Source organism: Apus apus, chromosome 9 (genome assembly GCF_020740795.1).
Source record: "Apus apus isolate bApuApu2 chromosome 9, bApuApu2.pri.cur, whole genome shotgun sequence".
NCBI lineage: Eukaryota > Metazoa > Chordata > Aves > Apodiformes > Apodidae > Apus > Apus apus.
Window position 1 is genome coordinate 2,760,103 of NC_067290.1, and position 17,863 is coordinate 2,777,965.

Below are 17,863 nucleotides of genomic sequence, written 5' to 3' on the forward strand. Positions count from 1 at the left end.
CACAAACAGCAGATTAATTAAAAAACAAACAGAGCAGCTGCTCTTGCACTTTACAAGTATGAGCAGTGTTTGGAATTTACAACTGGAGTGCTTCAGCAGCTGGATTTATTATTCCTTATTGTTTGCCAGTTGTGGTGCTTGTAAAGTCGACCATGTGGTAATAGAGGAGTGGGTTCTTACTGTTTTACATAAAATACAAATATCTAACTTCGAAAGTTTTAATTGTTGTGTGTTGTTTGATGTTGAGCATCCTGACCTGTGAAGCTTGGGTATAATTAGTAATTCCAGGTAAGTCCTACCCCTGCATCTATGCCTAGACTGTTTGGCAAGGAGGAGTCTGGGGGGAAACATGGCACCTCTCTGTCTTGGTGTTAGTTTTGAGTAACTTTTGCCAGGTAGCAAACTCTACACAGGGAAAACAAGTTATTTTAAGAAAGATGGGAAATGAATTGAAGGACAGTCATGGAGAAATGCCATGTGAGCAATATGTACCTAACTGAAGTTTCTCAGAGCACACAATTGCAATAATGGTGGGTATATGTCAGAATTCTTCACAGAAGCTTGGAGAGGTGGAATAAAGTAGTCTGTTAGGTACTTGCTATTTTATTTAAAGGCATTTTTAATGAGGAAGGAATTGGGGTTTAGAACTTTTTATGTAAAAAGGGATTTGGGATTTTATTTTAAGGTCCAATAATCTTCACTATGAAACTAGACATCTCTAGGAGTCCCTTCCGACTCAGTTCTGTGATTCTGTGCCCTTGGCTCTTTGTGCCCTTACCTCATGCTGTACTGACTCAGTCATATTACAGCCTGTGGTCCTTTGTTATCCAGACATTCTGGAGTTCACTGCCTTGCTGTGGTGATAATCTTTGGAAACTCAGGATGTGTGAATTGCTAACAGACTGTTGCACATTCATCTTTTTTCCAGTTACATAAAATGACCTACAAACCCACAATTTGTTTTCTAACATCAAAGGGCAAATAAAAAGCTCCCAGATACACACCCCACCCCCCAGAGCAGCACACATGAACGTCTAGGAGGCTTTATTATGTTAAATCTCTGACAAACTTTTCTTGCGTGTTGTCAGTACCATAAAGGATACTGTGGATTATTCCAACTATTGCAATGTTTGGCAGGTACAAACTGATCATAACCTTTCCAGAATCTCTTTATGGACAGCTGTATTTTAATCTTCAGATCTCTTAAGTGTCAATGTCTGTCTAGACTAGGAATTTGGGGGATTTAAGGTCTTTTGCTTTAGTTATTGATCCTGAATCCTAGAATGCCAGGTTGGAAGGGACCTCAAGGATCATCTGGTCCAACGTTTCTAGGTACTACTGTAGTTCATATGCGGTGGCTCAGCACCCTGTCAAGCTGAGACTGAAAACTGTCCCATGTGGGGGAATCTACCACTTCCCTTGGGAGGCTATTCCAATGTTGGACTGTCCTCATGGGGAAAAATTTTCCTCTTATGTCCAATCAGAATCTCCCCAGGAGCAACTTGTGCCTATGACCCCTTCTCTTCTCTATGTGACTCTTGTAATAGGGAGTGTCCATCTTCTTGGTAGCCCCCTTTTAAGTACTGGAACATGATAATAAGGTTTCCATGAAGCCTTCTTTTCTCAAGGCTAATCCTCGGGTGACTTTGTTGTAAATTTGATTCTAGAAAGGTCCATTTATTTTAATTTCCCCCCCTGAAATGTGCATGTAAATGCAAATTATGTTTTTTCCTCCTGTGTTCCTTAAAACATTAAATTATTGTAATATGATGCATCCAGGTTTTTTTGGAGTTGTGTGTTCCTTAGAGTTAATGACAGTTATAGTAAATAAGTAGTAAGTTTCATTTGGGAATGGTGCAGGTATATTGTTTTTCAAAAGCCTTTATTTTGCTTTTTTTCCAGATGATAAAATATGGTGTAATTAGCACTGACACCCTGATTGATGATTTACTTCACTGGAAAACCCTCTATGTTGCTGGACGCCTGCAAAAACCAGTAAGTGTTAGTCTGCTCTGTTATCTGTCTTGAAATGCAGGAAATTACAGGGCTGGAAAATTATCAGTTGTCGTTTTAACTATTAAGGATCTATGCTTCAGTACTGAACAAATAACCTACCCTGATTTAGGGGTCTGGTCCTAGACAGACGATCTCAGAAAGGGAGTGAAATGTAATCCTTAATAGGATTCTGTGTTATGTGGAAAAAGCTAAAGGTAAGTATATTCATCAGTTTTCTGGCTCTAGTAAATCTTGCATAACTGGACTATATTAACTCCAAGTCCCTCTTGCAATAAATGTAATATTTACCTTTTACAATAAATTGTAGGAGTTGCCAAAATGTCGTGCATTTGAATAATGGAAGTCTGGAAAGATGAAATCTGCTTTGCTGGCCATTTACTGTCTAGTTAATTGTATTCGAAAAGTATCTGTAGTTGACCAAACCATGGGTTAGGCATGTTGGTTTTTGTGTGTGTGTGTGTCATAAAAAACGTGATCTTTTTCTTGCACGAGTGCCTGATTCAGTGGGTTTTCAGCAGGTGGCAGCAGTGCTAAGTTGGGATTTCCTAAGCAGGGAGAGGAGGAGAGAACTCTATTCAATCCTTAGGACAGAAATAAATTTTGCCTGTAACAAAAAATGTCAGGTTGAGTAGGTTGTCTCAGCAGTACTGGCTTTTCTCTGTCTCCAGGGACATATTAGAGCATGACACAGGTTAGAACAGGTTATCTTTTTAAAGAATGAAACTATATTGAGTAAAATAACTGAAAGAACAATTCTGAATTTCACTTCAACAGTGAATGCCAAGTATTTATTTTCCACATGACTGCATTTGCTGCTGCTTTGATTTATTGTAGGATTTTTCATTTCAATATATATGAATTGTGCTTTGTGTCTTTTGGTTAAATTTAATGGGAGCCCATATTTGCACAAGAAGACAAAATTTGGTACTTTGGTTGCATGTGTGTTTAATAGATAAAAGAAGAGATCAGGCCAGATTACTTTCCTAAAGCTCACAGGAATTTGTCTTGAGTAAAGACTGCAGGACTTCAGCCAGAATTGGACTGTAAGATTACTTGGTCAATGCTTAAAATGTCTCTTACTGTAGAACCTATAAAACCACTAGCTAGGATTTTGAGTCTTATACCATGTTGACCAAAAATGACTGAATCATTTGTTTAGATCTGTTGTACAGGTTTAAAATGACTGCTGGTTCTGGCTTCTTAACTGCTCTTGAGTTTTTGAAATGCATGTTTTAAGAGGCAGTGATAGAAAGCTTTTATACCTCCTTAGAAATGTACAATTAGCTTCATTTGGAGGGGACACAGGGTTAGGTTTGTTTTCTTATATACTATATAATCTCTTACATTCCATTTGCCATTTGTGCTAGGTCTGGACACAGTTGGCTGAAGCCAGAGTAATAACTGTTTAACAGTTTGTTTGGGAATTTTCTCCTCACTCTCATGGAGAGGAGGAAGAGCTCAGTGCCTTTCTGGTGTCCCATTACAAAGCTGTCACTGTGAGTGAAAGCTATCCAAGCTATTCTAGCACATGAGCTAAAACATTTGCTCTGGCTTGAAAATCTTGGCTTAATTTTCACTGGAAGTTTTGTTTCTGTTATAAACTGGTTGCCTTGACCAAGTAATATTTCCAGAATGTTTGGCAGAATAGATGGAGTTTGGAATTGCCACTTAAAAATGCTAACTTTTCTTCCCAGGCTTCTTTGTTTGTGTTAGAGGTTTATTAGGTTTTCATCCTACATAAAATTTATAATGCTGAGTAGCTAAATTCCCATTTAACTGTATTGAAAAACTGAGTAAGCTTAGCTGTAATTTTCTGTAACTGACAGGTTTCCTGGAGAAAAAAAAATGCTGCTGTACCTAAAAAGTAAAATAAATAAGTGACACATAATTCATTTACCAAGCAAGAAGATTTTTAAAAAGCATCTGAATGTTACTGATTTCTTTGTTAAAAATAGAGTGTGGTTACCTTAGTGTAAGCAGCTGTATTTACTGCTGGCCTGGAGAAACCACTGAGAGAAGGAAGTGTTTCATAAATTGAAGTGAGGTGACAGAGCAGTATGAATAGTATATAGAAATACCTTGTACTTTTTAGAGAGGTCTTGGGAGATTTGGGAGGTTATAAAAATTCCCATGAAAAAGGAACAGAGAATAGAATTTTTTCCCTTTTCCAAATCTGTAAAACCTTTTTTTGAAGAGAATGGAAAAATCTTACCTTGCTATTTAGCAGTGTATGCATGTGGCTAAATGGCAGACTGGAATAGAGCTTTTGACACCTTTCATTCTACAATGGCATTTTATTTGTAAGTGTCTCTGTGAACACATGCCTGCAGTTCCTTGTGGATGCATTTCCTAGCAGTGGAGATAGTACATCCCCTGCTTTACACTGTTGTGCTGGCTGAGGGTCATGCTTATTTATGAAACTGAATACATCTTTCATTTAAAATATTTAAGACGTTTATAGCCTCAGCTGTACTGTTAGTTAACTGAATTCTCTGTACACTGTAAAACCAGAATAAATTGGCTTCTTTCCCCCGATGTGATCTGGGACAGTGAATGGTTCTGATTTTGAGTTCTGTGTACTGTGAAAAAGCCTTTCTTAACTTTGGTCTTCTTTCAAATTTACCCCAGGAATCAATATTCAGCCTTGTCATACCTGGGTGAGATAAACATTGCTCTCCATCTTCCTGGGAGACTTTGAGCTGCCTGAACTGTTTAAAATTTGCTCACAAATGGTATCTCTACTGCAGTGTTTCATGCATTTCAGTTTTGAAGCCCAGCATATTATTTCCCTTTGAAAAACAATTATGTTTTATGCTAGGGAATGTTTTTAGCAGAGGAGATTATTTCTGTTTGTTCACTAGATCCTGTGATCTTCCATGAGGAGGAACAGTGTCTCTGCTGAGTTTCATAATATAAAAGGCTGTAGCTCTGCTGTTCTTAAAACGTGCCCATAACTTTTTGTTATTTCCAGGGCTAGCCTATGGTATCAGCAGTTTGTGTGGCTGTTTGGGGTGCCCCAGACTTCTCACTTCTGTCTTAAAGGTGCCCTATAGCAGCAAGTTATGCAGATACATATAAGTGAAATAGTTGATGAGATTTTAAATATTAGTCCATCCCTATAGCCAGCCTGTCTTGCTTATTTGATCTTATTTGAGCAAGCCTGTATGCATTCAGTGAACTTCTGTGGTTTTCAAGGACACAAAACTTACTCTGGGCTCCCTGGCAGATGAATAGATTGTATTTTAAAGTGTTGTATCATTGTCTTTCAATTTAATGCTAAAAAATACAAAGTAATTGGCAGAAGTTAGGAGGATTTCTAAAATGTTCACTTGTACAGTAAACACTTTATTTAAAAAATCAAAGAGGGGAAAGTATCTTTCAGAAATCCACCCTGGGCCAATTCCGTAGAGTTGGTGTTAGGCAAACCCATGCTTTGTTGCAGAGCAATTGAAACAAGCAGCCTGTGTACTTTTGCATTCACCACTGTACCAAAATGAGATATTGTTCTAGTTTTATCCCTCTTAAAGATTTCACCATGGTTAAAAATCATGTTCTGAATATGGTGTTGGCCAGCCGTGCCATTTCTTTGTCCATGTCCTTTCTATCTGAAGAGTTTTATGTAGCAGATACCTCTCATTTGCTTCCTCTCTTTACTGAATCTGGGTTAATTTATTTTTTTCCTGAAGTACTGACTTGAAAGAATACCTGACCTTTCAGGTTATATTTGGGGGCAGAATTTCAAGTAATGCTGCAACTCGTTTTTGTGTGAATGAGATTTTGGGGAGAAAAAGCAAGCTGGATACTCTTGTTTATAACTGCCAGTGGTTTTGCATTTTAAGGTATTGTAAAATAAACAAATATATATTAGGAAGCTGCACTTGATAAGGAAGACAGCCTTGCTTAACCAGAACACTTGAAAAAAGAAACAACAGGGAGAGTTCCTCTTCGTGGGAGAGTTGTTTCTGTAAGAGCATAGTTAGCCATCTTGTTGATCTGTCTGACTTCATCTGTCTCGTGTTCTATAATAATATGTTTCTATATTCTGTTCTTACCTACTATCTGATTTTTATTCCAGTGTATTTCCATATCCTAGGTGACTGGATTCTGTAGCTGGGCTTGAACAGTTTGAATGTTAAAAATACACTTGTTTGTGGCACATAGAAGCACTCAACTTCAGTGATCTGTTCTTTTTGTGTATGTAAAGTTTCCATTGAGTTCACATTCTGCTGAAAAGTGCAAAATAAACCCCTGCATCTTCTAGGAGGACAACTAGTATCTAAGAAGCCACTTGAAGCTTATGGTAGGAGTCCTCTATTAAAAAAAAAAAAAAAAAAAGTATGAAGATGAATAGGAAAAATTAGCTCTTTTACTGGTATTCCATTGTATTTCACTGTGACAGTGATGTTACTTCTTGCTGCTTAATCACATATGAGAAATTTCTGTTAATGGATTCATATTTACTGTTTTGATTAATCCTGAATTAATGAATATGAAAAGGTGAGTAGCTCTCCAGAGATTAGTTAATGATTGTTGCTTATGGCAATTCCAAATGTGTTTGTAAAAACAGCCATTTGTAGCAGGCTGTGAATTTTATAAAAGATGTTCTTCTCTCTCTTACTGTGTAGGAAAAAACCCAAACACCTCCAGTCTTTATTGCACCATAGTAATAGGATCTAATAGTAAATCAATTTCTTACTTATTTTTCATGTTGGATTGAGTTTCTAGCTTAGTCTTCAGTAGCCCTTTCCTAAAGTCTTGATTCCAGTGCCTCTTCTTTTCCAGGTGAAGATCCTGACCCAGAATGAGAACAGCAAGCTGCAAGCTGCCCTCGTTAGCAACCTGAAGAACGCGGTCACTGCCGCCTTCCTCATGTTGCCAGAAAGTTTCTCTGAAGAGGACCTCTACATGCAGATTGCAGGACTCTCCTATTCTGGTGAGTACGTGGTGTCTGAAGTCCCTGAGAAGCAAAGCTGTAGTTGGAGGTGCTGAAATGCAGTAGGAAGTCCAATGTGTAGTAAGTCATCTGCTCCCTTGCTTTGGGCCTGCACTGTTGCATGCTCCAATAATTGTATTTTAATGCTGTGTTACACACCAGCTTGGAAGGACTAGTTCTGCTTATTCGTAGAAAATAAGTGTGGGTACATAAGCAAAACTTCTTACACCTGCTGGATTTATGGACAGCTAAGTATGGGTGATTGAAAATGCTGAAATAATGTTTTTTTGCTCTGTAGGTATTGTGTTTTGGTTTTAGATTAAAAACCTTGGAAACAATTTTTTCTTTCCACCCTTGGTGTTATGTTGATTTGTCTGATAGTCTGACCCATGCTTTGTTATCTCTTCCTTTTTGAATGTGCTGTGTTTAAGGTTCTTTTTTTAGTTAATATAGAGGTCCAGATTATGTTTCTTCAGTGTACATTTAACACTCACCACCTGGCTGGTGTTTGCTGACTTTTCATTGGTCAAATTTCCTCCTTTCTCTGGTTTTGAAATAGGTATGAATTGGCATGGAAAAAAAAGTTAAGAAATTACTCCAAATGATGCTTCAATGCAAGATTAATTATTACCATTTAATTCAGCATTGCTCTTTTAATGTTATATCCTTAATGAAATCACTGTGCACAAGTTTGGTTGGAGTTGTACCTCACACAGCACTTTCTTGGCTCATATGGAAATGCAGGGTGTGTTTTTTAAAACAAAACAAGCCACGCACAGGTAGGGTTTATAAGGCACAGCTTGCTGAGTGGTGTTACTGGTCTTTATGTAGTACTTCTCCAGTCAGTGTGGTTTGCAGCTTGTGCAGCTTTTCCTTAGCAGGTTTTCTGAATTACTGCCTGTTTGAAAGTCTCAGTAGAGCAAAGAGGGTACTGACCATGGATGGCAAAGGGTTGCTCACCAGGCGTGTTTGTGCCAGGGCTGCTAACCTGCCCACCTGAAAGCTCCTCAGGAGTGTCTGGATTCTTGGTGAGCACTGGTGACCAAGATACTATTTCATATATCCTTTGAAACTGCAATTAACCAGAAACGTGGGAGATGAGTTACCATGCTGTAAGATGTTAAAATTGGCTCTGCTGTTTGAACAAAGCTACAGCAGTAAGACTCCCGGTGGGGAATGTTCAAGAAAAAGCCTGTCAGTGACATGTTTGTGGGTATTTTATTTTGCTGCAATTTTATTAAGTCTTAAACTTTTCAGAGAACATACTAGAAGACAAAATTGATTTTATGTGTTACTCTAATCAGTTTCCTTGGAGACTGCTGAGAAGAGCTGTTCATGTGTTAATTTGGAAAATGTTTATCATTTTTTTGAGAGCAGTGAGTCAGTACTATTTACATGGGACGTGGTTTTTTGCGCCTTGGCATAAATTGAAGTAAATGAAATAACAGCAGCAAGTTGCCACCTTGCAATAACATGTATCTCCTGAATGTGGGAAGTGGGAAGATGAACTGGTTGGGGATTTTGTTTGTTGAGATACGCTACACTGAGCCTCTAACTCCAGGTTGGCAATGCTGGAAGCTACCAGTGTACTACCTAATAGAGGTAGATTAACGCTCTGTTGCAGACTGACTGTCTTTTCACTTACTGTTTTTGAAACTTTTCAATCAGGTATTATAGAGTGTAAAGATCACTAATGTAACAGTGATGTTAAAAGGAGTTGTTTTTTGAAATTAGTAACAAGATACATGGCTCAGAAGAAGAGGTAATACTGTGATTGCCATTAGCTGTATTTCAGGTACTTGCTGGTGCAGAGACAATGCAAATTATTGTCTTAGGATATTGGAAAATTGAAGGTTATTTGCTGCTGGATACAAAGGTTTTGGGCTGGTGTCAAGGTTTGAAGTAATCTGCTGAAAATGATGTATAGTTGCAAAGAATATACCAGTGTCACTGCTGCTTTTGGGGCTGAGCTTGAGAGCTGGAGTTTTTTCATTGTCCAAGTGAAAATGTGAACACATGGGTTGATGACATTATGGCATAACAATTCTCAATCTTATTTTCTGGGCTTGAAGGTATTTGAATACTATTTTTTGGCTACTAGGTGTACCTCATTGTAGATAATAGGCATTGGTAGAACTGGAGAATAAAGTTTTAGGTGACAGTTTTGTACTTTGTTAGTTTCTGCTGTTTTCCTTCTCTGAGCTTTCAATTTTTTTCCTAATGAATAAACTGTTTTTCTTTCCTTGTTTAGGTGACTTCAGAATGATAATAGGAGAAGACAGATCCAAAGTGCAGAACATAGTGAAACCTAATGTTCCCCATTTTCAGAAGCTGTACAGTAACATATTACAGGACTGCCCTCAAGTGGTATATAAACACCATCTGGGAAGGCTAGAGGCAAGTGTACTTCACACCAGTTTTAAATCAAACAGGTGGAAGTGCTTTATCACACTGATAGAAGAATTATGCCATACACTAAGCCGAGCAGTTGCAGCCACTGTTCTTGCTGTTGTTGTTAGTTCTGCAACCAGAAGACTTGCCTAAAATACCAGCCTCTGCATATGTAGTAACTACTGCTCATTTTATTTGAGTATGGGCACAGAACTAGAGCCCGAACAAGGGAACAGGAGAAGATAATTTTAAAATGTGTGTTCTAATGATTGCCACATGGAAACAGCATTCTAGGAAGTGATAAATAAACATATGGTTTATGTTAAGAAGATTGGACTGTAATTTAGAGGTGCAGCTTTCTTTGGTCAAAAACTGCATCTCACAAAAAAACCCCTGGAGTGCTACTTATGAATATCAGTTGACTAAACTCAATTGAAATTCTGGCATTATCTTTAAATACCCATACAGAACCATTTTTTTCCTAGTATTTGGGAAACAGGTATCCAAAATGGCCAGTATCTTAAATTCCATCTTTCTTGCATAAGGTCCAAGTGTACCATTGCAATCTGGGGAGAGATGAGGTGGTTGGGGGCCCAGCAACAGTTTTTCCTCTTGCAGTGTGCGTGTCCGTGTGTGAATATTCAAGTGTGATGCACATTTCAGCATGAAGTTACAAATAAATAGTATGGCACATCTCACGGCCTTGGCTATCTCTTTATCCTCAAGTCACCTTGGTAATTATCTTGGTAAATGTGCTTCCTTTGAGGCATTTGTGAGAATGCTGCAGTACAGGTATAAGCAAGGTTGAGTACAGTGAGCAGCCTTACTGCCATGCTTTGAAGCACAGCATAGGCCAGTCTGTGTTAGACTGCAGCTGTTGTCATCTTTCCTTATCAGGGTGCTGTTCAACAGCCTACTGGAAGAAGTATTCAAATGAATTTTGAAAAGAACCAGTAATGCTTTATCTAAGAAAATGGCTAGTTAGGCTGTTGTGTTACCTTTAAAGAAATATATCTAGTATATTACAAATGCATTGCTGGATAATAAATCTGAACTCAATTCCGTAATAGTCATCAAGGTTGTTGATTAAATGCCATAATTTTACTGTTGATTTGGAGCAAAGTGTTTAAATACTGTATGCCTTACACCTTGGTGTGGTTATTGGCTGTTACTCCCCAGACTGAAGAGAATAACTGCTATCAGGAGTGCTGTTTAACACAGAACAGAAACCCCTTCTACTCTGTGTCTTCAGTGACAGAGAAAATTTGTTCTTAAAAGATGGCTCAAAAAGAATTGAAGGCAGACACCAGTTGTTACAGTCCTGGTTCAGGCGTGGATTCCTCCCACAGAATACCAAGAGCCTGCTCATTCCCTCTGTAGTCAGTGGGTGATTCATCTGGATATCATTTTCTCCCCATTGACTAAAGGGAGTGGATAGGGCAACTAGACTCCTGTCTGATGTCTCCATGGACTGTCTAAAAAGTTGTGTGGGAGGAATTGAGCTCTTCATATTTTCCTCCAGTTTTGGAGAGATCTGCTCCATTATGCATTTTTCAGTCTTTGTGCTTGCATTTTGTATCAGTGTGTACAGGCCTGTGCATCAGTATAGTTGTATTCAAAAAAGGGTCACTGAATTTCTGATTTAGGTTGGAATATGTGGAATGAATGTTTCCTCCAAATTATACAAACCATATGTGGCTTGAGTTTAAAGCAGAGAAGATATTTTTCAAACTAACTTGAAATGAGTGGGTCTGTAGTTTGATTATGTTCAGGCAGAAGAAACTCAACTAAGTGGTCTTTTGGGAGCTTTTTTTTTTTCGTGTAGTGTACTTTTGTTTCCAAAGGAAATTGGTTAGAACAGAAATGATACAGTTTCAATGAAAAGTTGCTTGCAGAGGCAACAAGATTATGTGTATACATTAGTCTTCCCTTGGATAAAAATTGTCATCTTTGCTTTGACTTTACCCTTCATGTTCACAGCTGGGATACTGCCTTTCCCAGTGCTTGGCAAGTTTTCATGGGTGTGGTCAATGACTTTTAGAAGTGAAATGGGTCGTATTTGTCAGAGGTCAAAGATAGCCAAAAGACTTTTCTGACTGCCTTGAAAAGGGAACTCACTTTATTAACACTGAATTTTTTTACTGTCTTGTTTTTTATAATGTTCAGATTGATAAAAGCCCAGAAGCTCAGTTCACCCAGCTAATGGCTTTGCCAAAGACTCTGCAGCAAAAGATAACTTCTCTGGTAGACCCTCCTGGAAAAAACAGAGATGTGGAAGAAATCTTAATGCAAGTTGCCCATGACCCTGACTGTGGATTCGTGGTGCATCAAGGTAGGCCTAGATCAGTGTCTGTAATCTACTTGAAGACATGATAGGTATACAGACCTATATTGTACATGTTCTTTGAGTTCAGAAGAATGATTTAGAGAGAAGGAAGCTGAAAACAAGAAGTTTGTCTTGATACACATCTGCAAAAACATGGGTTTGGATTTGTTTGATTTCAGACAGGTTCTCTGAAATACTAGTAAATAGCATTCCTGCTGATATAGAAAGAGATGTTTGGCTTGGATTCTGAAGGTAGTTATCTTTAGGAATTAATGTGACCTGCTTAGACCATCTAACTCTGGGATGCTTACACCTTCAGGATTTCGTTGGCTGGCATAAGTTCATCTAAATGCCAAGCTATATATCCCGTGAGTCATACATTGCAATGCTAAGTTGATTTTCTGGCTTGCTGACATTATCTTTCCCAATTTTCATGGCTCTGGCAGGGAACTCAGGCTTTGAGGAAAAAGATTGAGGCGTTTCTTATTTTCACAGATAGCTTTTCTGAGGCAAGATGATGTTGTATGAGTGAGTTCAGGCTTATTGCAGACATCAGTGCTTTATTTCTGTGCAGAAAAAATGGAAATGTTTAGTACATGAAGAGTCCTTTACATCTTTCAAGAATTAGACATATCAAGCAGTTTGTCTTCTTGGGAGAACAAATCAAAACCCCTCTTTCACTTTTGTGGCCAAAGGTTTTGCTAATTCAAGAATCTGGGTAAAGGACAGGACAAGCTGTTTGATAATCCAACAAGACAGCTGATTACTCCAGATGAATTGCATTGTCCCTAAGTATTTTGCTGGTTTCACATGATTTGTTCCCTTCCCCACCCCTATCCCCCAAATTATTGTATCCCTCTTACTTATTCATTAATTTCCTTAAGTGTGGTTCTTCATTCTAGAAATAGCTTTGAAAGAAAGATTTAAAAATAGTATTGAAATGATATTCTACAGTCTAGTTAATGCAGAAGAGAAACTTTCAGTTTGGAAGATTTATGCTGGGACTGATGCATTTCTGCATTTTGAAGTATTTAGTAATGTACTGTAGTTTTGTACTGCATACATCAGGATTCTTTTATGTACATATGTGTAAGAGAAAACTTCGTACTTTGAAAAGAAGTTAAGATATTTTATTTACTATTCCATTAATACCTAAGAACCACTGGACAATGAGAACTGAATGTGCCACAGTGCAAAGTGGTAAACAAGCCTTATCTGCAAAAGCTGATGATTAAAAAAAAGCCAGACAAGCACTGTACAAGATAGAAATCTCTACTTGATCAGAGAAGTGTGAAATCCCAATTTTATACTGAAGTAAACAATGAGCATAATTTGTTCTGCCCTAGAAGGTTAATCTGCCAGCATGTAAATGAAGCAACTTTGAATCCTTTGTGACTGATCATCTTAGTAGAGAGATAATAGGAACACTAATTTAATAATTTTTTACTTTTTATTGTCTGTTTTAATATTGGGGTTTTTTTAATGTTATACATAAAATAATTTGAAATGGCTTAGAGAATATTTTCAATTAGTATGACATAGCAGAACAGATACAAACTTTCTCAGCTTAAGTGTGTGTTTCACTTTCGGACTGGCTTGATTGTCTAACTGGAAAAATATTTAACTTTTTTTGTGTATCTTGGAACATTAAAAAATGCCCACAAAACTTCTAAGATGGGTAACATCTGTGTGCTTTTCTATCTGCAGGCATTTCGGGAATTGTGAGATCTTCCAGTATAGTGCAGAGTGCTAAAACCATACTAACAGCTGGTAAGAACATGTGTGATTTCTGTCAACATAGGCCTTCTGATTCCACAAAGTAAAAATTATAGGGCCCCCAGACTGTCTTGTAACAAGAGTTTAAAAAGTAAACTTTTTTGGTGTCCAATTGAAAGTTCCTGGAACAGAAAAATAATATTTAAAGCAGAAGTTTTATATAACTATTGAGAAATTGTAAAATACCAAAAGGAATTGGATTCTATATGATTCTTAAACAAACAAAACCCCTCAAGAACCCAAAAGTAATAAAAAACTTCTGACTCCAATTTCATTTTATATGGGGGCAAGATTTGGCCAATGTGCCTCGTTCTGCTCTTTTTGTGTTAAAGAAGGTAAAGAATTTCTTTTAAAATTAACTCTGGCTTTCTACATGTGAGTGGATCCCTAAGTGGTCAGTACATAATATTGGCATGTTTTATAGACTGAGGTTATTTCATCATAAAATACAGGAGGGGGGTGAGTTTTGAGAGAGGAAACTTTGAGAGGGTCCCATGTTTTTGTCAGGCTCAGAAGATGGGTGTGTATTTAAAGATGTGTATTCTAAACTAAGCCTGTGCTTGGTGAGCCTAGGGTGTCACTGTAAGTCATCCTTCACAGTTAATTACTTCAGAAAAAGAGTTAAGCATGACAAAGTCAATGTGAGAGAAGGCACAGAAGGGAAAAAAAGGACTTGCTTCTGTAGAATCATGGAAAAACAGCTATCAAAGTCTTCCTAACTGGATGAAAGTTACTGCTGGTTATAAAGCTGGAGCTTTGTCCTCTTTTATGAGTTCTGGAATGAAGCTGATTTTAAGGTGACCTGATTTTACATTTTAGAAAGATGAAAGCACTGCAGTTTGGTTTAAAAGAAAGACTTAAGACCTGAACCTTCATTTATCTAAAACTCTGATCAGGAATTTCCGGCAAAGTGAAAAATCCTTGCTGCTTTCAAGGTTGCTCAAGTGATTTTCTGATCTCATTCATGCCTATTCCTAATTCCTCCACAAAAGCAACTTTATACAAATGATGCTGTTACAGGTTTTAAAAGCAGCTCTATTGTTTCTGACTTAGCAAACCTTATCCAGACTTCCACAGCTGCTGTTCCCTTCCCATTTAGTATTGAAGTTGGTGGCTCCATGTTATACTTCCTATCTCCTTGTAAAGAAATACAAGTTGCACAGCTCTAGACTGGTGGTCTATTAGTGGTCTGCTGAGTAAAATAAGCAGGAACAGCTGTACTTTTTATATGCTTTTGCTAATTGTCCAGTTCTGTTAACTGGAAGAAGTCTGACAAAACTATTGCCTAGCTTTGTTTAGTAGCTGGAGGAGACCAAGGACATAACTGCAACTGGAAAAGGCAAATTTTGTTTTTTGTGAGTTAGGCATATTGTGGGTATTAGTTTCTAATGTGAGGCTTCCAACCAAACGGGTGATGCTTTTCTTCTAGAGTTGTTGTCAAAATTACTTGCTGGTGGTCAAGACTTCTTGCATTGTAGCATGCCTCTTTTAGAAAAACCAGCTCGTGACCTGTTTCTAGATCCCCTGAGAATAGATTTTATAGAGGAAAATAATTGGAGGGGAGGGGTCAAAGACAGTATTATCATGTTGAATTCTGTGCCAGTGGAAGTCAGTAGCCTGTGTGACCCATGTTTGTGTGTAACTGCAAGGGCAGGAATAAAGAGTTAAGCTGTGTCAGATTATTTATGCTCCCCTTCTGTACTGATAGACAGAAAATAATCTCTGGGAATTGTTAATTCCTTTCATGTGCCATGCAGTAAATCACAGCCTGTATTGTTACTTGGACTTTTGGGAGGTCCTGATGAATCGTTGAGTAGGACTTGTAATTTTTACTGTTTTCTGCTTTGTGTACCTGAAACTAGGTGTTTGTGAAATGCCTTTTCTTGCCTTTGTCTTTTTGGTACATTTACATGTAGTGGCTTTATTTTTTCCCTCTAAAACAAACTCTACTTGTTTTCTAACCAGCCAGTCCCATAGAGTAACACATATAAAAACGTCTATTTTCTACTAGTGATTTTAGTGTTGAAAATGCATTTTTTTGCAGTTTGATTCAGTAAAGCAATTGTGATCCTTTGCCTCAGACACGAGACAAATTGGAGCAAGGAGGCTTGGAAGAATTTTTTAAACTTTAGCATAACTGAGTTTGTTTTATTTTAACCATATTTATACACTTCTGCCAGAATCTGGCCAACACCATTATCAACGGAATTCAAGCTTGATTTTTGGGGGTTACTCACAGATGATGTGCTGAGGGAAAGGAGTGAGATTTGGGAACGAACCATTGGGAAGGCTGCTGCTCCTCTTGGCTGTCAGCTGCTGCACATCCAAGGAGTCTTGCCCCACTTGCTAACCTAAGCACAGCACTACACCTCACCAGTCTGGGTGGGGGCCTTATCACAGCACCACCAGTTTCACTTACTGACAATGGAGAGAAGCACAGAAATAGGGGTTTTGTCATAAAACCCTCCCTTGTAGTGCACATAAAAAAAGAAAGTGTAAACTGTCCAGTGGTGTGAGCTCAGTATTTTTTCAGATGTGATGTTTGTATGATCTTCAGTGATCTTCCCTGGAATTTAGGAGGGATGGGTTTCCATTAGGAGTGAGTTAATAGAAACCTTTTGCCTGGGTGTTTTTTTTAATAATAGTTCTCTCCAAACATTTATGATAGAGTTTATGTTAAATCTTGCTGTATCTCGTAGTTAAGGTTTCCTCCCAGCCTCAGTTGCTTAATTTCAAGGACCGGTCACTAGAGGGAGGCAGTACTGCTGCTCCCCAGCTTTGCCACTTCTCGGGGCTGTTTCCAGCTCATGGCCATAATGATACATCCAGCACACAGGCAAACCTTTGGGGCTCCCACGTTGAAAGTATTTGCTTGGCTCATGCAAGGAATGTGTATTACAGAAAGGTGTTGAGCTTTCCATTTCATCCCTAAGGACGCTGGATTTCTTGCTTCGTTCTTTCGCCAAATCTTGTCTAATATTCAGTTCCTCTGAGACCTATTTTCACACTTTCTAGTAGAGACTTTAAGAAAAGTATAATGACCCTGTCCTTCTGTAGTGCTTATACTAAGAATAGCAGCTAAAATAAGAGAATTAGGAAAGAGATGGATGCAATCAGCGACTCCACTAAAAAAGCTCTTGCTCTAACAAGTACTTTTGTCCTATGTCTGTTTGCAAAAGAATTGCTTTTCATTTCATGGCCATCATTATATTTGAAATGTAACGGGGGGCACAAAATTATTTCCTTAGCTGATAGTTGTGTCTTAACAACAGCAAAAAAGAAGTGAAATGCCTGCTCTCTTATCTGCAGCATGTTTCTAAATTAAATGGTAAATCAGGAATAGTCATTGCTGAGATGGCTGTATATTAACATTATTGGCAAGGAGCACAAGCAAAATAAAGAATTTCAACCAATTTAAAAGAAGTTTTTTCATTTTTCTCTGCCAGTGTGGTTTTAAAGTTGAGCTCAAGCTCTGTGTTTTTGTTTGTTGTTAAATGCCCTATTTAGTTTTTGAAAATGGGCCTGTGTATTTCTTTGAGTCTGTGGTGAGGTTGCCTCTGTTTCCCATTAGAGATGGCACCATCGTTTGATTTGTTTTCCCACATAGCCAGTCTGCATGGTCTTTGGGAACTGACTCTGAAGTTCTTATATTTAGCTCCTCTGAAGGAGATGTTGATTCTGCTTTAGCTTAGATTTCTTATTTGTGTCTTACTAGAGGAATCCTGCAAGCCTTGATAATTTCTTATAAATAAAATATTGTTAAATCATCAGTTGAAGCAATTGTTGAAGATACTTTGAAGTTAGCACAAAGCTGCTCGGATTAACATTTGTTTTCTTAGAATTGGGACATTAGTATGTGATGTCTTCAAGGAATTATTTTTTTAAGTGTAAATCTTTCTGTTTAAGTATAAAAGCACTTCACTGTAAATACACGTAGAAAGTTTTCATGTGTCTGTGTATGACAGGCTGACAATATATATATTTGTATATGGTTATGTTATAACATATATATATATATATATATATATATATATATATATTTAGTCTTTTCTTTCAAAAGAACATAAAGAATGCTATGGCCAGGCATATCTATTGGGAAACTTTGGAGGACTTACATTATAGCCAAATTACTATCTTACAACACTAACACTTCCAAAAATACTGAACATGGATCCTTAAGTAAAACCAGATACAACTTATGTTTACACTGAAATGTTGTGGTCTTGATTCCATGTGCATTCAGTCTTTGTTCTGCACCATATAGTGGAAAAATCTGAAGGGGAGGTGGAACCACCAACTCATAGATTCATAGCTAAAATAGAAAGACATTTTCATGTGGTCCAACTGCTTCAGATTGTGAGACTGAGCCATAATTACAACGATTAACTTTTACTACAGATGTGACGCATCACCCCGAGGGC

At 37.8% G+C, this 17,863-nt stretch overlaps 2 protein-coding genes across 9 annotated transcripts in view; one reads left to right on the plus strand and one right to left on the minus strand.

Moving 5' to 3' along the window:
- TSEN2 (tRNA splicing endonuclease subunit 2) overlaps positions 1-17,863 on the minus strand; it is a 603,350-nt gene that overhangs the window by 383,077 nt on the left and 202,410 nt on the right. The gene's annotated exons all lie outside the window — the stretch shown is intronic.
- TAMM41 (TAM41 mitochondrial translocator assembly and maintenance homolog) overlaps positions 1-17,863 on the plus strand; it is a 43,541-nt gene that overhangs the window by 1,531 nt on the left and 24,147 nt on the right. For all 6 annotated transcript variants that reach the window (XM_051627111.1, XM_051627110.1, XM_051627109.1 and 3 more), the window contains exons 3-7: positions 1,903-1,995; positions 6,799-6,949; positions 9,201-9,346; positions 11,507-11,672; positions 13,374-13,436. In XM_051627111.1, coding sequence (XP_051483071.1) covers positions 1,903-1,995; positions 6,799-6,949; positions 9,201-9,346; positions 11,507-11,672; positions 13,374-13,436 — 619 coding nt within the window. The remainder of the gene's footprint in view (positions 1-1,902; positions 1,996-6,798; positions 6,950-9,200; positions 9,347-11,506; positions 11,673-13,373; positions 13,437-17,863) is intronic.